The sequence below is a fragment of the Triturus cristatus genome, chromosome 1_2 (genome assembly GCF_964204655.1).
Source record: "Triturus cristatus chromosome 1_2, aTriCri1.1, whole genome shotgun sequence".
NCBI lineage: Eukaryota > Metazoa > Chordata > Amphibia > Caudata > Salamandridae > Triturus > Triturus cristatus.
In genome coordinates, this window is record NC_140580.1 from 294,283,965 (window position 1) to 294,308,190 (window position 24,226).

The 24,226-nt window shown below is 45.2% G+C and overlaps 1 protein-coding gene across 2 annotated transcripts in view; it reads right to left on the minus strand.

Annotated features, from left to right (window-relative positions):
• NUDT13 (nudix hydrolase 13) overlaps positions 1–24,226 on the minus strand; it is a 620,793-nt gene that overhangs the window by 251,776 nt on the left and 344,791 nt on the right. For both annotated transcript variants that reach the window (XM_085603801.1, XM_085603802.1), the window contains exon 6: positions 951–1,076. In XM_085603801.1, coding sequence (XP_085459927.1) covers positions 951–1,076 — 126 coding nt within the window. The remainder of the gene's footprint in view (positions 1–950; positions 1,077–24,226) is intronic.

Below are 24,226 nucleotides of genomic sequence, written 5' to 3' on the forward strand. Positions count from 1 at the left end.
AGTTTGCTATTATAGCCCTACCAGCACACATATGCAGGGATTCTTCCATCTAAGGTGGTCACTCAACTCACACACATCTCCAATGTACCTCCAGGCCACCCAATCCTACGAGTACCAATTTGCTCACCACAGGCACAGACCTGGGCATGCACATAAGCCGAATACAGCAGGCTATGTTCCACAACAAAAGAAATGCAGCTGAACACAGTTGTGGAATAAAGGGGGAGATTGAAGACTGCAGATTGCTTACTCTAGTTTTACTCAAATTCAGATTTAACCAGCCCAAAAGTTATCTCTCTGAGTTCACTGATTTTTCTGAGGCGGGTTCATGGGTCACAGGTAGTCCCAAGTCAGTCAGGCGGGACAAAAGGCCGGGGCATCATTCAACGCTCCAAGTAAACACCAAGGAATTGTGGCCCCCAGCAAAACTCCCCTCCACTCAAAGGGCATGTTGAATGAAGCAATGTCCAGTTGTGCTTCCCATAAAAATATCCAAATCCGTATTTTTTTCCCTCTTTGCTTATGTCTGTCCTCATTTGCACTAGAAACTTATACAGGCCTCAGAGGCAGCTTGTACATCTCATTCTTCTACATTACTGGGCTCACCAACCCCTGTAAAAAGATAAGTGCATCAAGCCCGAAATGCACTGGCTGTAAATGTGAGGTCGTCCACAAGCATGTTAGGCGTCTGTTAAGACGAGAATGATAACAAACGGAGTCATCTAAAATATGATCATAGAAAACGAGACCCTCCACCAAGAATACATTCACCCACGTTGTTTGGAAGAGAATGGTCCTTATACCTATTTTCTAATGATTCAATTGTAATTTACTTCAGATGTTTATCATGTTGTAATCATGTTTACAGACCTGAAACAGCTGACACTGGGCGGGAGTGAGAGAGGAACTGAAGAGGTAAACCAATCGGATAGCGGTAATCAGTTGCTCACCTGAGGGTAATATATGTGTCCATTGGCACTGCAAACCCGCTTACTGCCCGCCACATTCTTCTTGGTGGGCTGGCCAGTCTTGCTGCAGAACTGGTGGGTGTCGTGCCAGCGAAGGAGAGCCTGGGCCTTTCAAAATAGAAACAAAGACGTCAGCCTGTGGCATCTGCTAACTACCTTGCCCTACAAGCCAATGGAAAGCTCTGTATGCAATTGGCTGTCGGTATATACAAAGTGTGAACTGAAGCATCAATACAAGCATTCCACCTGAATGTTTATATACATCACTATCAAGCTCAAACTACGCCATGTCCCAAAGTAACTACGAGTCTCGGAAGCGTGTAAAATGAGGTCTGAGAAATAAATAGGTTTGCCTTTTGCAGAGTCACATGAACTACGGGCAGACATCGAGCATTGACACAGACCAGTACTTCCACAGACACCCATTCCATTAAGTCCAACAAAAGCGTGCGCACAGTGGACAACAAGCACAGGCATCACTGCACACAGACCACTATGCTGCATAACTCTGCAGTCTAAGGCACGGGGCGTCAAGCTCATGCACCAGGGGGGCATAGAGTTGTGCCCACCAGGGCAGCAAATGTTTGGCACACATGGAGAACTAGCAATGAGTATGAACATAACCATCCTAAAGAAATTAAGGGCCCTAGGCAAGACATAGTATGGGCCCCCCTGCACGCAACAACATTAAATGTATTGCATATTTTCACCTAATTAAAGCTTTCATTGTACCAACTAATGTACAGAGGCCTGTTTATCAGATTTCACCTGATGGAATGGCGAAACTGTTTTCCAGGGCTTTGATTTTGTCCTGTTCCAGCGACTAGAATGGTAGCAATGAAGAGCTATTCATTTGTGAGTGAGGGTAACTGTCAATTAAAGCTATAATTGCAAGCTCTTTTTTCATCCGTCTTACTTGAATATGTCTTCCATACAAACACCCAGTCACCCTTCTTTTGTCTTTCCTCCAAAGAAAAGAACACACTTTTTAAACAATTCATTGCGCAAAAAAAAAATCTAGATCCAAGCCCAAAAAAGTCTTTGTGAATCAATGATCAATGTTTGTTTTTGGTACTATTTGTCTGGGGGATATAGAGCAGCTTGTGCTTTTGGCTGTTTTTGTGCGCCCGCGTCTGCCAGCTTCTTGGCAGGGGCGGACGGCGTCCACCCTTTGAAAAGAGTGGGGGGACGCCGTGTACCTGCGTGGACCCCCGACTCGAGCCCTGACTGTCTGTGTCTGTGTTATTATACTTATGACAACTTACACGCTTGCGACTGTGAATGGGGCCATGTGGCTGGTGAGGCAACGCCCCAGCGCCCCAATGGACGCACCGCCACAGGAAGCTGGGCCCCACAGAAATAAACTGAACATGTCCCGGTGTAATTTTCATACACCGGGACACGTTCAGCACGTGACGTCATGAGGTCATTTGCATATTGTCAGTCCCCCCACTTCTTTTTATAGGACTTGTGCCCTGCACACAGTATACTAAACTACTCACTCGGGTTCGTCGCTCCGCTCGCAGTCGGCTGGTGGCAGACAGTCAGGACAGGCAATCAGTGCTGAAGGGGGGTGGGGGCGGGGCTGGCTGCAGCCACAAGGAAGGATTAAGTGACAGCAGCCAGCGCTTACTAAAGCGCAGCTGCAATAGTGCGCATGCTCGATTTTGGGCTGGTCATTTTTATGACCAGCCCGAACATGCACACTACAGCCACCTCCTACTACCAAAAGCGAGGGAGGAGTCGGGACCCGAGAGGCCAAGGGTTGCTTCATGCAGCAGACCCCGGTCTCTAATGGGCGGGCCGTCTCCGTGCCCTAGCCAATCCTGGCGCTGCATTGGCTGAGACACCGCGCAGCCTGAGGGTAGGCATAAAAGAATTGGTGTGCCTTTCTTCGTGCCCCCTGCCTGGTGCCATGGCCAGCGGAGCGCCGGCGGGCACCCTCCCCAGCACCAGCCCCCTCCGAGTTTAAAATGACTCATTCCATTGAAAGGCTTTGGAGTTTGATGCTCAGAGCAGGGGATATGTCCCGCCGCAGGTGCGCCGAGGCTCAGGGCAGGGTTAAAGGGCTTCTCTTGGTGGTGACACAGGTCACCCGTGTGGTCGTTCACTGCTGCGACATCAGAGCACTGAAGGGCCTGTTCTTGAATTGTTGTTAATTAGAACTTCGGCCCGTGCTACCTTGGTGTCCCGGGCCCTTCGGGGCTGTACCTTTGGCACTAGATTGGTGAAGGAGTCCCGTGTATCAACCCTGCCCCTTATCTGCACCAAGCATCAACTGCGGATGCTCATTAAAGGCACAAAGTGCAGCGCAGCCCAGCTCCAGAGGCGGCACAGAGGCCGGCAGCCGAGGGGTGGCGAGGGAGCTCATCCTGCAGGGAGAGTCCGCCACAGCAGGTAGGCGACGCCTAGGAATTCAGAAATCAAGGCAATCACATCATGAGAGTGTGTGGCCGGACCACAGGGGGGCAGCGGGCACCCTGGGCACCACAGGGGGGCAGTGGGCAACCAATCACTGGGAACCACAGGGGGGCAGCAGGCAATCAATCCCTGGGCAGACAAACACACAGGGCAATTCGCCTAAATGTGTGAGCAGCTGTTGTGTGTAATGGAAGCTACACTTGCCGTGTGCAATGACAACTATACAATTCCAATGCGTAAATGTCACACGTAGGTGCAGGGCGGAGCGGTGTGTTTGCGACTTTCTGTGAACTGCAACACGACAACATGCAACAAGCATTGGCATAGCCAATAGGTCTCGCCTTTGGGACCTTATAAGTATTTAGCCATGCAACAGTTGGTGTTGTTGCACCAAGGATATTCTGCTGAATAACTAAATACTTATAGGGTCCAAAAAGCGAGACCTATTGTCTATGCCAATGCTTGTTGTTTTTGTTTTTAAATCAAAGTATGCAGCCTGCCAAATGTGCTGCTTAAGTAACTTTCCACACACTACGATTAAAATAGAGTTTATGATGTTGATGTTTTTCGGTGTGTGGGGGGGCAGAGTGAGATCAGAGTGTGGGAAGGAACACCTCAGCCGGTCACAGAGAGAGTCACAGAGATGCGGATAGACAGGCCCTGCATACCGGGGCTCACCAGATACTCCGAGATTCCAGTCACAAATCACTATGTTATTCTCCTTCTAAAACGTACCCAGCTCCAGTGAGATGGAATTAGAAAAATACAAGTACTCCCATTTGTGGAAAACTCCCTTTGAATGGCCTTAAAAATTGGCAATTATGCAATCGACTGTGGCATTTTAAGATAAACAACTCCGAGAGATAAATATATGTTAGAACGAATAGCAATAAAATGTGACTCCTGAAGAATGGAAAAAGTGTGAAGCACAGAGTAGCAAAAGGAGTTTAAAGCATAAACGATTTTGGTTTAATAAAGGGAAGCCAACGCTCTCTCGCACACACCTTCAGCGGCCTCGCAGACCCGCACAAGCCTGTCTAATGTGTTTTTAACAGGTGATTATCACGGCCTGCGTCCCCCAGAGCCTTTGGCTTCAATGAGCGTGAAAGCCTCAGGTGAGACTCCCTGGCCGACATCAGAGGCACTGAAGCTCCACTACGTTTGCTCCGCCTTTGAAGAAGCAAATATTAAATTATATTAGGCTAGCCTAATTAGTTCCAAGTTATTAGCATTCGAATCTTGTGATTTTAAACAAATGAATTCCCAACATTGCACACTTAAAACCTGCATGTGAAACACATGAGTTTTATAAGCACAGTTTATGTGACTGTGTGCCAACAGAAGATGCAACTGTGAGTAAAATTGCCCCGAGTATACTTACTATAGGAATGTGGTCTTCCGCTGCCTGCTGGTGTGCATCTGTTTCCATACAAAAAGTACTACTGAGAGGTTAGACTTGTACATATTGTAGTTAATTTTTCTGTAATTTACCTCCGGAATGGAGACTCAAATATGGTAAAGGGATTATTCGAACAGCACAATTAAATGTTCACGTTCAATGCATAAAGAAGACCGACATCCCAAAATTGCTCGTAGTGGCATTTGCTCTTAAGAGTACACGGGACTAGCATGATCCAAGAAACCCTGAAGGGGGGGAGTTATCAGGGGTGTTTAACAGGCTCCCGCATCTTAACACTGGCGCATGCTGCAGACTCCACCTCTTATCCAAAGCCGAGCATGGAAGGGGAGAAGGGAGCCCCTGGGAGATGGGAAACTAGCGCAAAGAGGAGGCCGCAGCTTCATAAACTGGAGCAAAGATGGAGGAAACTAAGGCAGGAGAAGCCGATGGCGAACAGGAATGAGAAAAAAAATATATATACATCCCAGGGGGGAAGGAAACACGAGCGACGAGAGGGCCTGGGGGGTGAGGCCGGAGCATCATAAACTGGAGCAAAGAGGGAGGAAACTAAGGCAGGAGAAGCCGATGGCGAACAGGAACGAGAAACTAGCAGGAAGTGGGATAAGGGATGGGGTGGCAAATGGTGAGGACTTTCGCGGCCGCTTTGATGTTCTCAGTGGCCGCGCGGCTCACTAAGAACATCAAAGCGGCCGCGAAAGTGATCAGGCAGACTGCCAAATGGTGCGCGCGCCCGGCGCACATGCACTGTATTTGGAGGCCTGAAAAGCACTAGTTTGCACTTCCAAATCCCCCGTTTACTAAAGCTCTGGCCAGAGCAGCGCTAAAGCACTGGCTCAGGCGCGACCTAAAAATGGTTACTTTACCGAATTCCCTTTCGGTGTGTTCTGTTAAACACGAGAGGCTGATAACCGAGATAAGGTTTTGGCTCCAGTTCGAGTGAGCTGGAGCGCTGCACGGTCTCAGCATCGTTTACACTGGAGACGCTCGAACATTACTTAAGGGTACACATTTTATCAACCGAAGACGAACCAAAGGCTGAGCGGAACTCGGAAACAAGGCAGGATGCTCACAAGTAAATAACTTGCAAGTCCTACGCTATGTCGCAGAAACGGTGTACTGAGTTTAACTCATTTCAAAGAAGGCCTTTCCTGAAGAGATTTAAGAGAGATGGTCCCTTGCTGCTGAGAGCTGTGTGCGGCCAGCAGGGCCTGCAGAATCAGCCTTTTATGTCTGAGCTCGATAACGAAAATAACAGGGTAAGAACCAGTGCTGGCTAAGTGTCCTTCTGGATATCCCTGCTATATCGCTGTATGTTCTAAGCCCGCAGACCACAAACCTCACTGAAGCCGTCAGCACCCCTTGGCCCTTTCACAGCAAGCTTGTTGCTTTGCATCTGGCCTAGTCTGCAACTAGCTTGGATGATGCCTCACCTGCCACCTAGCTAAGCCCACCAGATACTGTCACGACCGAAGGGTAAAGCAGCAGGGGGAAGCTGGTCCAAACAGTGGTGAGTTTTGGCATTAGTACGCACCAAGTGTATGTGGCCGATCGGGCCTCCAGAGTTGGCACGAACATCCCGGCCACTTCCACAGCAGACGGGGGTGCAAGGACTCTACAGGATGTGACCATGGTTGTTTAATTCAACATTCAATACCACATCAAGGTCTTTCCAGCAAATGTGACAGCTGCACACTGCAGCACTGGGACCTCCACGCGCAGTGCAGTGAGCTTTGCAGCAGCTTATTATTGCCAAAAGCTCCACCCGCAGCACCGCGTCCAGCACGTTTGACTGCCTGGATACCCCCTGCCACCATGCAGGGATGAGGTTGGACGGAACCAGCCGTGCCTCCCAAGTGGCTCAAGAATTGGTAAGTTCACAGCCAGTCACTTTTACACATGGCTTTATTAAGTTCACGTGCACTATGGTACAGGCTACAGCACAGGGCTGCCTCGCACCGCAAGGGTGCTTCAGCCTCTTGGTGGTGATAAACAAACATGCATTGTAGATTAATAACAAGAGATTGTAGATTTAACGTCAGTTATTTGCTCTTTTGATGTGTCCAGTTAAATTGTTGCAGGAGTGAACTGCTTTCCACTAAACATGATTTAGAACTGTGCACAAGTGTTGCCCTGTCGAAGTATTTATTACCTGTTTTCTTTATGTTCCTGTCACAGATTTCCTTAGTTAACATAACTACCTCATGCTGTAACCCATTTGCTGACTTACAATACGCACACAGGCAACGAGGGGCCACTCTGCTGCGTGTACGTCATGATGCACCTGGATGTAATCATTAGAGCTTATGTACTAGGACTGACGAAAAAAACTACATTTCCTAAAGCCTCCCTGTATCTGCAGATGATAGATGAATATGAGGCCGGAAGTATGTTTGACAAATCTGTTGCTGATGCTAGTTTTTGTAATCCGGCCATTCTCTAGCAATAAAGAGAGCAAGGGCGGTAGACACTTCTCAGCTCTACTGAGTGATGTGAGAGTTGACCCTTTCTTCTGATTGGTGTTGGTAGTGTCAGAGAAGAAAAGCAGGTGAAGAGGGCTGAAGCATATTTAAAAACACAAATTTGAGTGTCGAAATTTCACAGCACTCTGTGTCCTCAAGCAACATTTCAAATGGCAATGAGCCTGAACAGTATGCGTGAACACACCTTTAGTTTTCTGCTGCAGAAAGTTGGAATCACCTTATCAGTCATGTGCATGATTGATGAGCATCAGACACACAACTGCTTATTTCTATTACTGTAGCTTTGAGTGCTGCATTTCAAGTGACTACATCATTATAGTGTAATTGGCAGTAGATGACTATTGTAGAGGGTGATTGTTTGCTAATGATGATGCAGGCCATCAGGGAAATTGTTTTAAAGAGGTTTATAATGGCTGAAGGTGTTTGGACCTGTTGATGGGGTTGGGCAGAGTTCAGGTTGGGGGTGGGTGCGTAGTGATGTGAGTGTCACTGTGTCAGTTGATGTGAAAGTTGGCAGTGAGTCATACATGGATTGGGTGCCTTGAAGTGAGCAGTATTGATGGTGGCTATTATCTGTAATGTTTGGTTGGCAGCGGGTGAATGATGGAGAACTTTAATAGGTCACAGCTCACTGGCGGCGTGAACAACAGAGGATGAATGATGATAATTGTAGTGCGTGACTTGGTTCTGTTGTGCCCCTGTCAGCTTTGTGTTAATGGGAGAATTATTCACCTCGAGGCGTGTGAATAATGCGCCTTGAGGCACATTACTGCCTCTTTTGGTATTGGGGATACCTCCTGTGCTTTTGGAATTGGGGATAAATGTTCTGGAGAGAAAAAGGCAAAATATGTTGTTACAATTAGTAATTCATCTTTGCCCGTCCTGGTGAGAGCAGATGCGGGGGGCTGTGTTTATCTTTATATTTAATGGAGGTGCACCCCCATTACTTAAAATCCTTTACTTCACTTCCATTAAGGTTTTGGTGATGGGGTCAGTTGGTGGCGCCGAAGTACGGAGCAGTACCAGTCACATGTACCTGAAGCAAGGCCACAGGACTGCTGCGGAGAGCAGCATCATGAGGTCTTGGACCCAGTCCTGCCAGCCTTTCAGAAACACCAACCCTAGGCCAGCAAAACAACTGGTGACAATCTTCCATGTGCAGGGGCATAGCCAGGGTGCTGTGAGCTTTAAGGCAGTGTATGTAAACTGGCCTCCCTCAGCTGGGCAGTAAATAACAGCAATAACAGGGATACAATGCCCCCCACCAATTTCACTCCTGGGCCCTGATCCTATTGTACATACTGCACTTTTCATTGGCAATGTTCCTTTTTAGAGATCCCCCACTTTTTCCATCCCACTAAAATACCTTTCTGCACATATGTCTATTCTCTATATGACTAATTGCAGCCAGCAGCTGTGGAGGCTTCCCAAAACTTGTTTATAGCATTTTCTTCCAAAGTTGATGCCGCATGCAGTGCAAGACACTGGGTAACCACACACTTTAAAGGGCTTAAGTTGTTGAGCTGTACAATTTGCACATTCCAGTAACTGTTGAACATATTAATGCGATAAGATATGGGGCAGTTTTTAATGTGTTTAATATTTCAAGACTATACGTTCCCACTGCTTAATAAGCCTTGCTTTATCGCTGCATTCATTTGCTTTAAAATGCACCATTTGCCAATCTTTTTTTAATGTCTTTCTCAGGAGAGGGACTCTCTCTAGACCCCAGGTTTGTCCATTGAACTTTTTCACATCGCTAACTAGTGTTTTCTATTGGAAAGGATAGAGCCAAAGCAGTCTTGCTTAGTACCCTAGCCCTCAAGTCAGACTTGCTTGGCAACCCAGAAATTCTCTGAAATAATGTATGAGTTTTCTGTTATGAATGCCTAGAAGAACTAAATTTTTAGTCTAACTATCACAGAAATAGTGCTGAAAATCGCACCAAAAAGATGGCAATTTCCCCAAAAAATCTTCACGGGGAGAACCCCCCCCCCGAACCCCTCTTATTGCCGTCGGGGTCGCTCGCTGCGCTCGCTCGCGTTGATTCGTTCTGCAAACGCCTCACCAGTTTCAAATTACACCAGCCGCCGTTTCTCAGTGTACACTTTGTAGTGTAGTTCCTATATCCCTGATAGGCTCTGCACATTGGAATAATATACACTATAGTTTTGACATAGGACTGAGGTGAGTATGTCTCTATCAAGTACATTAAACTTAATTACTTGTGTGTGCCAGCTAACTCAGAGGTCACTAGAAACTTCTCAAATATACAAGAAGGGATTAGTTTCTGACAACCGCATAAACATGACATCTTTGTTTCCCTTAGAGTCGGAACAATCTCAGAACTGTGAAAACAATAGATAACAGTTTCACTCAGTCAATCGTGCATGCTTCGTTTCTACAGAGTTGCACAGAAATAGAGAGACGGGCGTTTCAATAAAAAGAGGTTTATTGAACAGTCTTATTTCTCATGCAAGAGATATGAACTGCTACAATCGTAAGACAGGATGCGAAGTACAATACGTACAGGGTTAGCAGTAAGTTAAAATAATACTGCAATAGCATGGTTTGTAGCTATGACATATATTCATAAAAATACATACATAAATAACACCGTCTAAAATGTGAATACTCATCTGATGCTTCTAAATAGTTCTACCCCAGTGTACCTAACCTAAGTGTAGTACGAGGTAAGAAGTAGGTGCTGTTTTCTAAAATATAGCTATCTATAGTTTTAGTTTTGCCAAGAGTTGCCAAACGTTTCAAGTTCTAGTCTGCTCCATACCTTAGAATGTGTGAGGTTGGAATCTATTTCCGGGACTCGATAACTAAAACCCCGCAAGGGGAGTCAGAAACACTGGAGCTGGATTCTCTGTGAAGAGGATGACAGCGTCTCGTCAGGCGGGAACTTGATCTCCTTCCGAACTAGTCGTGGCGAACCGCAAGTAGGCAGTCGAACTGGACCGTACCGGAACAGTGGTTTGCCAGGGCCAGTGCAGGTATATTTATACCTTGATGGTGTTTAGGAATGCCTGTATTGACGTAAAAGTCGGGCATCGGAACGCCATGAATGAACCCCTAAGGAATAGATGTTCATGCATAATAAATGAGTTCTTGGAGAAATCACTATCCAAGCAAGGGAAATTCCTAAAGGCTTAAGAGTCTGGTTTTCCAAGAACTCATTGTGACGTGGATTGACGGATGTAGGAGACCATGCCTCTATTTGGTTAGCATGGACAATGCCTAAATAAGGGCTGGATTTTCTATGCCTCAATAAGGGCAATATTAATTGTACCTATATAAGGGCATAAATCAGGAAACTTATATACGGAATCTAAATCTACACACAACACCCACTCCAGTTTTGTATGAACAACATTACTAAATCCCAAACATACTAAACATATCTAAAAGAGAGTATCGCATGATTAGTTAAAACATGCTAACACATATCTAAAAGCATATGTCCTAAAAATGCATTACAAAACCATTGCTCTGCATAAGGTGCTGTACATATTAAAAGAAATATTTCATTCTAACCATACGTGTGCATTGGAAATGCTAAAAAGAATGAACCACAAATATATACACAAGATGAAATGGCTCGTTTATGCAGAAGAAAAGGGGCCGAAACCATTTCATATCAGGTTAACACAAATCAATTGTTGATGTGACATGGTGGCATAATGTCCCTGGAAGATTTTCAAAGAATTATGTTCTCTATGAATAGTTCTACTATAAGCAGATTACTGTGCCAAAAAATGAAAAAAATACAAATTTGGAAAAAAAAATAATCATAGGAGAAAAGTTCCAAAGTTAGTCCCTTGTCTGAAAAGAATGAAGGCCGAATTCAGAGTCTCATCGGAACACTGTGTGCCTGAATCAAAAGTCAGTGTTTGGGCCTGGAGAAAACATGAAATCTTCTAATCCTGGAGACAAAAAGTCATCTACCGTAGTAGGTGAAAGTTGGAATAACTCGTTTAGAAGATTAACTGCACATAGATGTAAACTATCGCCTTCAGCATTGGTTGCATCAGCAATGTTCGAATCGGATGTTACATGCGTGCCTGTTGTTTCCTCTCGTACCTCAGCAGTAGCAATTTGCATCTGTGAGATCTCAAGGAATGCCGTCATCAGGATTGGTAGCCGCTGGGGACAACACAGAGCATAGGCCGTTACCGGGTCCAGCAGAGTATCGATATCTGTAGGCATGACTGATGGGAGTGTTAGACAGATGTCTAGCACGCATTCTTCACCGCAGAGCAGGCAGCGTAGAACAGGTAAAATGCAATCTTGCCAGATTGGCCTGAAGGACAGAAACAATGTGGTGTTTAATTCTCGTGGATGAGGTAAACCCAAAATTTGGACGATGCGCTCACGACACTTCATCTCCAACAGAGCTCTCTCCATGGTGAATTGGGTGTCGCTGGTGATTTGGCTTGCATATCGTAGCAGTAGGAGCAAAAATTGGATCCCTGCAACGAGTGCTAAAAGGAGCGGCAGTCTGCCAAACAAAGAGTGCACGAAGTTTGGAAATATGCCGAGGACTGCTTGAAAAGGTGCTAACAGTCCTGCATATACTTTCTTAAATACATGTATAATACCGCTCGTATCAGACATGTTTAAGATACGACCTAACATTTCTGAGAAATGTACAGGGCAGTTTGTATACAAAAGGATATGTATCTCGGCAGAAGTCCTTGTGACTTGGAGATCATAGGTTTCTTTGGCCGAGGTCAGTGGCACTGTTTTCTGTAAAAGAATGGCTTTCATTCTGCTTAGAGTATCAATTCATATAGAAGAGATGTTCAGTGAAGGGCATAAAGGCAACTCCCTGACTGTGTCTATTTGTGGAAACAAGACTTGCATACAGCAAGTGACCCTGGATGTAACCGTAACTAGATATGGGATAACTGGCAACATGCCACAGCAACTGTGATCATTCAACATAATGTAACTCCCATTAGAAAGTTGGCCAAAAATTGGATTAATCACTGCAGCCGGTGAACCTTGCAGGTGACAGGATAAGTTTGTAGTGGAAGCATCACAGGCCCCATGTAAGTTAATACCCTGACAAAGGAGAGAACCGCTTGGTGCGTGTTCACAGTTTTCACCGCTAAGAAACACTTCACGTTCCCCACTCCAATATCTATGTGTGTAAGGTAAATCCCAGGATGTCTTGATGTATCCTTTACCCAACCTTTCATATTTGCCTAATGGTATATGTTTTAGGCAATACTGAAAATGGAAAGTTGTAACAGGCAGAGTAATTTTACCATGTATGAGCCATTCAGTAGCTGGTTTTTCTGCCACTGTGAATGGTAATTTTTCCAGTTTTTCAATGCTCAGCACAGTGTAGTCTGCTCCTCTTTGTGCCAGTTTGATCTGTTTATCAGTGAGATTGAGTTCTGAAAACAGTGACGTAGTGTTGATTAAACGCCAAGGCACATAGCCTGCACGCAAGTTTTGTAGCGTCCAGCCCAATAGCATGATAGAACGTAGCTGAGACTGACTATGTTGCAACATGACCAAGTCTTGTTCCATGATGTCTATGACAGAAGACACAATGCTGTCCAATGAATATATTCTGGACGACAGAGTTGTTAAGCCATTGTCTACTACAGAGAGAGTTTTCTCTAAATTAATACGATCAATTTCTCGTATTCGTTCTGCAGTCTCTGCTTGGGTAACCTTCCATGCTTCATTATAAGCAGCGTAGATACTGGCATATATGAAACGTTTTGACACGGTTTTCTTGGTTCTAGTAAGAATTCCCTAAGGTCTGCATCTTCTTGAAGTAAAGTAAAGTGTTGTTTTACATCCTTCAGTGTAGCTTTCTGTAGCCAATCAAGGCAAAGCCTACACTGTATGTTGTTACTACCCCTGGATGCTGTCTTTGAACATAGCGTGGGTCTGGCCTATTGATAGTGAAACCCTGTGTTTTGTTCAGGAATCGATCTTGACAGTTATTCGTGTCTGTGAGCCAGAGCAACCATTTTTTTCATTCTGGATCTGATCTGTTGTGATGCAAAATATTATGTATGTCGACCTCCCCCAGTGTGGTGCTATCACTCACAGGTATAGGTATGATCGGTATGTTCATGTCTTTGATCTTAGCTAATCCAAGGCAAGACGTTTGTTGGACAGTGTCATTCAAAAACATAATTTGCTCAGGGATGATACAGGCTCTAAACAAAGCTTCTACCCCCTGTATTTGCCAATCTTTTGTACCCCAGACAGATTTGGTCTCAATGTTGTCTTTCCAAAAGTCGAAACCCTGTCTTGACAGTTGGGCAATAAAGGCTGCAGAATAAGTCTGTTTCGTCTTGGTTAACATATTTTTCGTTCCTGTCTTGTTCACATTAAAACGTTTCTGGATTTGATAGGTTGAACCTTAAAAAAGATGGAAATTTCATTGCAAAGTTTTTGAACTACCCTTTGGAGGTGTAGGACAATGTTCCCATTGGTTATACATAAATACATTTCTAGGTGTTGCAGATTTATGCAAGAAATGATTACCATAGTGGTTATAACAATACATTTGTTCATAGTCTGATGAACCCTCTAAATATTCATGATTTGTGAATACTGCAGACATTTCTAGATCAGACATCATGTTATTAACAGTCTCGAAGTCCCAATCATCAGAAAAGGTACTAGAGGTAATAAAATCACTTATTGAAATCTTAAATAAATGTGGAATCTTCAAATGTTCCGACGGGCCAAAAATGTCATATTCAGTTCTGTCCCAAACTATACCATCTGGTATAGGAACGGCTGTGATGTTCACTGCTGACAAGTCTCTTGCTTCACGATGGGATGATTTGTGTGGCTGGAGAAGTAAGTTCACTTTTTTACTTGCTGTGTCCATTTGAATATATCTTCCACTTATCAGCATACCCAGAGTTATTACCAGAGCTAACCATAGTAGAAAGAAGAATATTCCCAAAACAATCCATAGTTCAATCTATGGTGAAACCAGATAAGTCTTTTTCAGGAGATGAAAAAAGTATGTTGCTTGTTCTTTGAAAGTCTTTGTGCTGGTGTCGTTTCAGGTTCGCTGGGATCCTCAGAAAACGTATCAAAGTTCATGAAATAGCCAGAGGCAGTTCTGTCAATGGTTGGAATTGGATCAGGATTTGTTGAATTCGCTGGAACCAGTTGATCACTTGTTACTTCGTTGTAGATAGGTTGATCAGGACGAACTGTTATTTGGGTCTCAAGAGGGACGAGTGCCATAGCTTTGTTGCTTAGGGCATCATGTAGGTAGCTAAATACCGGTCGTAACGGCCGAAATTCGGTAAAAAACCCGTTACCGACCTGTATTTAGATAGTTGAGATGTAGGAGGCCAAAAACCCATATTCGGTAAATATGAATCGGTAAATACCGATTCATATTTACCGAATTCTAAAATACCGATTCAAATTTACCGAATACATATTTTCCGAATCGGTAAATATGAAGTGGTAAATATGAAGTGGTAAAACGGAAAAAGATATGTAGGTAAATTCGGTAATTAAGAAATCCATGAAAATCGGTAAATAAGAGTCGGTAATTAACACTGATAGAAAGCAGGTGGTAAGCATCAACAGTGCATATAAGCAATCCCAAAATGCAACAGCGTGGACAACATGGCCGCTCTGTATGTCATTGCAAGGCGGCTACGTCTACAGGCAGCAGGACTGAGGATATGGAGACGGGAGGAACGCATCTACAGACAGCGAATCACACTTTTTCAAATGACTGACGCTGAGATACATGAAAGGTACAGGCTACACCCCCAAACCATCATGGACCTGATAAGGGACCTGCACCCACTCCTGGACCAGCCAACAAGAAGGGCGCATGCCATACCACCACATGTGCAGGTTCTCTGCAGCCTACACCTACTTGCATCTGGCAGTTACCAGGGGGTGATAGCTGCGGTGGGCGGTGTATCCCAGAGTTGCCTGTCCCGTTTCTTCAGGAAGTTCCTGGATGCCATGATGCAGAGAATGCACCACTACATCAGCTTCCCAAACACACAGGCTGAACTGCAGAAAACTAAAACTGACTTTTATCACATGGCACAGTTCCCCCATGTCATTGGCTGTATAGATGGCACACACATCCCAATCTGCCCACCAGCTACCACTGAGCACATCTACAGAAACAGAAAGTCCACCCACTCCATCAATGTGCAGGTAATCTGCGATGCAGGAAACATCATCACTGATATCGTTGCCAAATTCCCTGGGAGCACCCATGACTCCTACATCTTCCAGAACAGTGGGATCTACACACGACTGCTTGCGGGAGAATTTGGAGAAGGATACCTGCTAGGTAAGTAACAGTGACGCTCCATAGTACTCAGTGCAAATCACAGTGTATTGAGGCATGTGACTGATGTCTCCCTTTTACTCACCTAGGGGACAGTGCATATGCCGTGCGGTCATTCATCCTCACTCCCTACCTACACCCATCAACCCAGAGTGAGAGACGATATAATGTGGCACACAAATCTACACGCAATGTGGTTGAGCGCACGTTTGGACTATTGAAGAGCAGGTTTCGCTGCCTCCATAAGAGTGGAGGTGCACGCCAGTACACACCCATCCTCTGCTGCAAGATAATTGCCACTTGTGCAATGCTGCACAACCTTGCCACAAAGAGAGGAACAGAGGTCGAAATGGCATATATTGAGGACAATGATGATGAGTCTGCACAGGCAGAGGCCAACGCAGCAGGAGTGCCAACAGCAACAGATGGGAGAGTGAGACGGGCAGAGATCACATGCAACTATTTCTGAATGAGTAAGGGGACACAGCCAGTAGTTGGATGCCATAACGTAGTTTAATCAGGTAGCACTACGCCACGACACAAAGGAAAACGTATTCCAACAACAATGAAAAATTAAATTTTGTCAGTTAAGGGTTACTTCACCCAATTGTGTCATTTTTTTGCATGACGCTTTAATGTTTGCGCCCACGCGCACCAGTGCGGGATGGGATTGAGGGAGCGTCCTCACTGGCTGGGGTACCAGTGGCACCACGTTGACGCCTGTTGCTCCGACGAGTGTCTGGGACAGGGGGGGTTATGCTGCTCCTGCTGGCCGTGTCTTCTGTGTCACCAGCATCCAAAGCGCCAGTTGTTGCAGACTGGCTGGTGAGCAGCACTTCCAGTGCACTCGTGACCCTAACCATCCCCCTGGACACATCTGTGCTGCAGTGTGCAAGGCCCTCCTGCATCGCCACAGAGCGCCTGCAGAGCAGCGATGTGGCAGTCGCCAGCCGGTTCACTGCCCTTGAGGTCAGATCCTTTCTCTGATGTCCCCTGCGCCGTGCTGCCCTGTCCTCATCGTACTTTGAGCACAGCAGCATGATGGATTGGGACATGTCCCGCATGCCCGCTGCCATCTCAGCCATGCCCCCTGCCATGGCGCTGATGCCCTTGTTAATGTTTCCAAAAGTATTATTGAGGCCACGCATTTGTCGCTGTATGGACACCATTGCCCTTGCCTGGATGCGTTGTATTTTCACCATGGTGCCCTCAAGCCCTGAGAACACTCCATGGCCCTGCCCAAGGGGAGGTGGACTCTGCGGCCGAGCCCTGCGGCGCCGTCTGCCAACTGTGTGTTCTCCCTCAGAGTCGAAAGGCACACTGGCATGGGTTACATCCTGGGGTACAGTGGACGTTTCCGGCCCCCTCGAGTCTTCGGACGATGAGTCGGTCACATCCAACCTGGCTGCAGGACGCCTCCTCAACCTGTGCAATGCAGGTGGTGAAGATGGTGGTGACACCTGCAGGAGTGGGGATGCTGGCAGGAGCGGCGATGCTGGCTGGGGTGGTGTGACTGCCTGTGGTGCCGTTCCCTGGGCAGTACTGGTGGTGGCCTTCTCTGCGCTGTGTTTGTGGTGTGCCCTCTCTCCCTTGTCATGGGCAGTTCTGTGCGCAGTAGTGCCTGTGGACAGAAAAGCGACATCAGCTAAGTGTACCTGAAGCATTGATTTGATGACATGACAATACATTTTCTGTACAGTATCTCAATGTCCTCCGCCTGCTTCTCGCTACTGTGTGTCACATGCCCTGTTATGCTGTGCTAATCGTATCATGTTTGGGCTTTCAGGGACTACATCTCCCATGATGCATTGCTGGCATGCACTAATACCTGTACTGGAGTGGGATTCTCATGGCACATTTGGGGAGTTGGGATAGGGGTAGGGGGGGGACATTGCTGTGCAAGCGTCTTACCTTGTTTGGAGGTGCCTCTGGCGGAGCTGTCAGCGTCCCCAATCCCCACGATGCTTTCTGGCTCAATGGTTGTCTCCACTAGCTCCTCCAGTTCTGTCAGGGCTGGTGCCCTGTTGCGTCCACCTCCTGTCTGGCTGGCCTCTTTTTTTAATTCTGCCACCTTCCTCTTCGTGATGATACGGATGTCGTACCACCGCTTCTTGAGGACATCGATGTCCCGGGGGGTCACTCCCATGGCATTCACCTGTGCCTGGATTCCAAGCCAGATCTTGCGTTTCTCTGACTCAGGCACTTGCTGTGACTGTTTTCCAAAAAGCTTCTGGTGCTGCTTAACGACCTCCTCCACCAGTACTTGCAGCTCCTTTTGGCTGAATTTCAGCTTTCGCTTCCTCTCCCCTCCTTCCCTCTCTGTGTCCTGGCTGGCCATTCTTGCAGTCTCCAGGGCTGAATCAGGCAGTTGCTCTCTTCCTCTCCTCAGCACTCCCAGCCTCTCCAGAGTCTGCTGATTGTGTGCACCTGCCTGGGTGTGGCCACTCCCTGGTTGGGTGGGGTTTAGGTAGCACTGGATTGGCTGATTCAAGTCATGTGTTTTTGAACTACCGATTCGGTATTTACCGATTCGGTATTTACCGATTCGGAAAATACCACTTCGGAATTTACCGAATCGGTAAATACCACTTCGGTATTTACCGATTCGGTAAATTCCGATTCATGTTTACCGAATTTTACCGAATCGGTAATGTTTACCGATTGTTGACCTACATATAACTTACCGATTCTTAAATACCGATTCGGTAAAATTCGGTATTTAAGAATCGGTAAAAATTATTTACCTACATATGGCCCTTAGTCCTTTATTTCTCACTGCAGAATCTTCAAAGGTGATGAGTCTTTCAGTTTGAACCTCTTGGATTGTAGATAGAGGAGTGCGTCTGCAACATTGGCGGAGTCCACTTGGCCTACTGCTTAGTATCAGCCACAGAGTGTGGTTGGATCAGGTCGATGGACACAAATCTTTTCTCCTTTTTACCAGCAACGGGCGGCAAAAGTACTGTTCCTAATCCGTGGATTGCTAGGACAGGTACTGGTTGTCTGTAAGAAGGCCCAAATTCCTTCTTGTCTGCGATCTTTTCTCTGACTAGATCACCAAGCTTTGGGATCCAGACAGGCCTTGCTGGGACGGCCGGTTTTTCCCCAGTGATGGCTGGCTTCAGGAGCACGTTGCTTTGTTTTGTTCTTAGTTCATTTAAGTCCTGTAAAAGAGCCAAACGATCTTTGATATCAAATTTCTTATTTTTCATCACTGTGCCTTGCATATCAAGGTCCGGTACCAACATTCTAGCTCCTAATAGAACTTCATATGGAGTGACACCCCCTAGAGAACTTCTTGGTAAGTTGTTAAGTGCGTACTGGACTCCAATAAGGTGTTTGACCCACCCATCACCCGAACCTAATACTCTAGCTGTGATAGACTGCTTTATGTCCCGGTTTTTTCTTTCCACAACAGAATTTCCCTCAGGATGGAATGGAGAAGAATACCGCAATGCTACGCCCAAACTGGCCATGGCTTCTTTGTAAGCTCGAGAGCTAAACGCAGGAACCCTGGTCAGAATGTAATGTGCCAATTGCGTATGTGCCGATAAAGACTCGCAAATCTTTTATAACAGTTTGAGCGTCAGCCGAGCTCTGAGGCCACATGCTTAGGAACATAGAACACAAATCCACTGTGACCATGATATATTTATAGTTACCATCCCTTTGTAAGGGACCGCAGTGGTCCAGGTAAACACATGCTAATGGTTTATCTGAAATTAACAGGGGCGTCTGCGCAGGACATTTCACAGTAGACTTTCATCTTCAGGCATATTTCACATTCCAAAACATAATTCCTGGTCTGTTTCCTAATGCCTGGCCACCAGTATCTCTGTTTTAATAACGATACTGTGGCGGAAACACCTGCATGGGCAGAGGCGATCCCTTCATGTGCTGCTAGGATTAGTCCTAATCTATGTTCCATGTTTGGTATTACCCTATCCCCCACCCCAGGGAATCGAGCAAACGGAGCATTGTTCGCATCAATTATATTAGAGTATTTGAGTGGAAATGTTTAGGTAACGCTGCACCGCTGCCTTTGCTTGAAGCATTGACAGCCAGCATTATTTCACTGTCTATTTTCGTTTTTCAATGAGTGATTGCAGCTACGGAAGCCGTTTGCACAGCCCCTTTCGCGGCTTCATCAGCCAATGAATTCCCTTCAACGTGAACGCCATCACGTTGATGACTCAGCGTGTGTATCACGCAAGTGTTTTGTAGTCCGTTTCGCAACTGAACTACTTGTTCCCAAAGCATTTTATGCTTGATTGTGCCACCTTTTGCATCTTTGAAATCATTTTGAAGCCAATTCTATAAATATTCATTGTATGATTGAACACAATAAAAAAGAAACGCACACAATGAGTGTGGGGAATTCGCGATCCGTATTTTCAAGTGCAATTTTAAATGCTTGCAGTTCAGCTCGCTGAGCTGTACAATCTCCTAGAGATTGCGTTTTTGTGACAATTGGTCCGAATTTGCCATCACGAATACGACCTTTAACGATCGCACATGCTGCACTGTAAGCTTGTTTACTCCCCGCAGCGGGTTGTGCAGATCTGTCAGTATAAATTATAAATTTGTACTGGTCAAGAGGGAGAATTTCAGTAGGCAGAGGACATTCGTGTTTGTATTGCAGGAATGCTTGTGTTTTTAAATAAGGATCAAAAACATATTCAACATCAGTTGCAGCAAGAGAATTAACCCACTGTATCCATCTTGGATGTAAAGCTTTTGCATTCGGAATACTCGCTTTTGTAACTGCCTCTAAGGCTGGTACAGGAGTCACGACCATAATGCGTTTCCCCTGTGCTAGGTCTCTTTCTTTCGCTACAGCGGTTTGAACTGCTGTCAGAATCCTTTCTGTAGAAGTGAATTTCATTTCTGCTTGTGTACACAAGTGTGATTTGTATGCAATTGGTAGTTTTTCACCTTCGTTAAAAGTTAAGTAGGTGAATCCGCATTGACCCGGAATGATTCGGATCACTAAGTTGCCTACATCTACGCGTGTTTGCAAGTGTTTAGTTGCTAACATGTCTTTTTGAAGTGAACGCAGAATTTCTGTGTGTTCTTGTGTCCAAGTTGTGGCTTTGAAATCAGGTTTGATTAATTCGTAGAGAGGTTTAACCCTCTCTGCGTAGTTTAGAATGTATGTTTTTCCAAAACTCAGGAAACCTAGAATCGACTGTAAGTTTTTCAGCATTTTTGGAGGTTGGAGCAGCGCACACTTTTCTAAAAAGTTGGCTGCCAGGCTTTTACCTTTAAGTTCATATCCTAGGAAAAGGACGTTGAGATGGGCAATTCTGGACTTTTTAAAGTTGAATTTGTAACCCTCAGAGGCGAAGCCCAATATAATGGTGTTCACCCTGTTCAAGTGTCTGCCCAGATCATCGTCTGTCAGATATATATCATCGACATATGACAATGCCTCGTCATCATAAATTTGTAGTAACTCTGTTACTCTTGCTGAGAATAACCCCGGGCTGTTTTTGAACCCCTGTGGGAGTCGACAAAATTGACACTGTGTGCCCATTATTGAGAAAGCGGTCAAATGTCTACTTTCAGGTGCAATATTGTGACAAAAGAAACCATTTGAAATGTCTAATGTGGTTTTGTACTTTTTACGCACAATGTTATTCATTAATGCTGTACTGTGTGCATTTTGCACTGCAAATGTTTTGCAACAAGAGTTTAGGTGTCTTTAATCCAAAACTAGATGATATGTATTGTCTGGTTTGGAGACTGGAAACAAAGGATTGTTCATTGATGAGGTGCATGTTTCAGTCACCCCTTGGTATTCAAGTTGAACAAAGATCTCCCTGACCTGTTTTTTAGCTTCTTGCTTAACCCCTTGAGTGCCCGCCCCTTTCCCCGCCCTGTGCCGGGCGTTTCATTAGCGGGCGGGGTTTATGACGAGCTGGTCTCGTCATGGGCACAGCGCAACCGCGGCCCATGACGAGACCAGCTCGTCATGGGCACTCAAGAGGTTAATTGGATACTGCCTTTGTGCAGTTGGTTGATTTTTTAACTGGATTTTGTGGTGAGGTGAGTCCTCATCCCATCCTACATGATTCTTATATAATGCTCGGGCTTGGGCCACTGCCCATTTCCTGGCATAAGTATATTTTAAGTGTACTGGAACATCATTGGAGAAGGCTAACATAATGATGTCTTTGCCATGTGGGCACTCCCTGACAAAATCTGGTGGCCAGTCTTGTTCTGCTAGAAGTATATCATAACCCTTTGAAAGTCGCTCCCAAAAGAGTGCTTTCACTTTTCTTGGTACGTCTCCCTCCATCCGGAGCGTTATTTCATATAACCTATGTGGAGAACTAACCCTGGTATCTGCAGTTTCAACTTGAATGTCCTCATTCAAGTCCACTGTCTCCAGAAGCCCCTTCAGGTTCTGGCGAGCTACTGTAACTTCTGCTGCGCTGTCCAACATTGTCTGAGCCCATTCTCCGTTCTTGAGTTGTGTTCTCAGAATCCTCGGCATGTCTGACCTTCAGACCTGCTACCTTCTTCTTGGAGAATTGAGGTTTTGATTTGTTTTTCTGATCGTGTTGATCGTCTTTGGACTTCACGCGTTCTTCTTTGTTCTCTGACTGTCCTCTTCTTTCGGATGTCTGTGACGATATCTGAAAGGTACGAGAGGAACGTCTATCAGTATCTTGATACCGGTCAGGTTTTCTCTAATTATCCCTATTCCTGAGGGCTCCTTTTGAGGAGACCTACCTCGGGATTGAGAATCTTTCTCTTTTGAATGTTGTTTGTTATTTTCCCACTTCTCTTTAGAAGAGGTAGGATTGTTTTTTGTAAAGTCCTTTTCAGGACCTTCAGACAGTTGTGGTTTAACTGGTTTCCCTCCCAAACTGTGTTGGCCTAATTCTTCATAGGATTTTTCAATTATTCTGGCTAGTTCTTGTGTGTGTTCTGTTACATCAAATTCCCTTAATTTCTGTCGGAGTGCCACTGATGCTGCTTCTCCTTTAATATTAGATAATATTATTGTTGAGACCTGGTCGAAATTTTTCAGTAACTTCATACCTAAATTCAGAGCAGGGTCTGCCCCGTATTCGTTTTGAATTTGTTTCAGGACATCAGGTATTACCGCCATAGACGGAACACCATGTGTTTTAGTGTAGATAGCAGCAAAGACTGTGCTCCAAGTGGTGCAGTCTTTCCGATGTGGTGTTATCCCCATTGGTAAACAGATTGTTAGAATTCTGTGTTTCACATAAGGGCTAGTATTAGGAAATTCTGCTTCGATTTGAGTAGTTTTTTGAGCTATCCAGAATGGAATTTGTTCACGTTTTGTGAGCATTTTACCCATGACTGCGTGTAAAGTTTGTGGAGTGATTTTTAGCGCATTCCCCTGGTGAGAGGTTTGTCTTGAAATGGCTATTGTTGGTTGCACTGTGAAAGTCCGCATGACATATTGAACCAATTGTCTATATATTTTGATTAACTCCTTGAGTTCAGCAAGTAATTCTACGTCTGACATTTCTTCAATGTCAGGATGAGGTGTGTAGCCGGCTAAAATCAGCCATGTTGCTTCTGGTATACCTAGTAGACCGAGCCTGGTAATGTGATTGTAATGTTTTAGGGCGCCTTTAAACCAGAGATCATGTTCCAGGTATGTGAGTGGAATTTCAATATCCTCGAAAGGAATACATTCCTCAGGTGGTTCATCTTCTTTGTAGAAGGGAAATGTTTTAGTTACCGAATTTGATTCTGGGAATACTATCCATGAATAGAATACCTCTGTCTGGTGAGATTCATGTGCCTCTATCACAAAAACTGCCCTACCACCTCTTGGTGTTAGGCCATGTTTTATAAGTTTTAGAGTGATGGCTCTCCTTAAATTTGGATGGATGGTTATAACACCCTCATCGGTCTCATTTAAACCTGTACTATTAAAGCCTACTACGACTTGGTCAGCCGCAGCCTCTGTTTCAGACATTTTGTTTAATAAAAAATGTAGAACAATTTTCAAGGAAACAAAGATAAGGTGCACAATATTTTGGAACACTGTCTCCTTCAAGGTTTAATAAACCAAACAGCTAATACCTAGGATTTTTGTCCTACTCAGCTATGGCGGATATTATCCCTACCCACTCCAGACTTCTTATGGAGTATTATGAGTAGGGGTCTCTGAGAAAAGAACGACTGAGTTACTTCAGTATCTAGCTTTACATTTGTGCCTTACCAAACCGTTGGGCGCCATGTAGTGTAGTTCCTATATCCCTGATACGCTCTGCGCATTGGAATAATATACTCTATAGTTTTGACATAGGACTGAGGTCAGTATGTCTCTATTGAGTACATTAAACTTAATTACTTGTGTGTGTGCCAGCTAACTCAGAGGTCACTCGAAACTTCGCGAATATACAAGAAGGGATTAGTTTCTGACAACCGCATAAACATGACAACTTTGTTTCCCTTCGAGTCGGAACAATCTCAGAACCGTGAAAACAATAGATAACAGTTTCACTCAGTCAATCGTGCATGCTTAGTTTCTACAGAGTTGCACAGAAATAGAGAGACGGGCATTTCAATAAAAAGGGGTTTATTGAACAGTCTTATTTCTCATGCAAGAGATATGAACTGC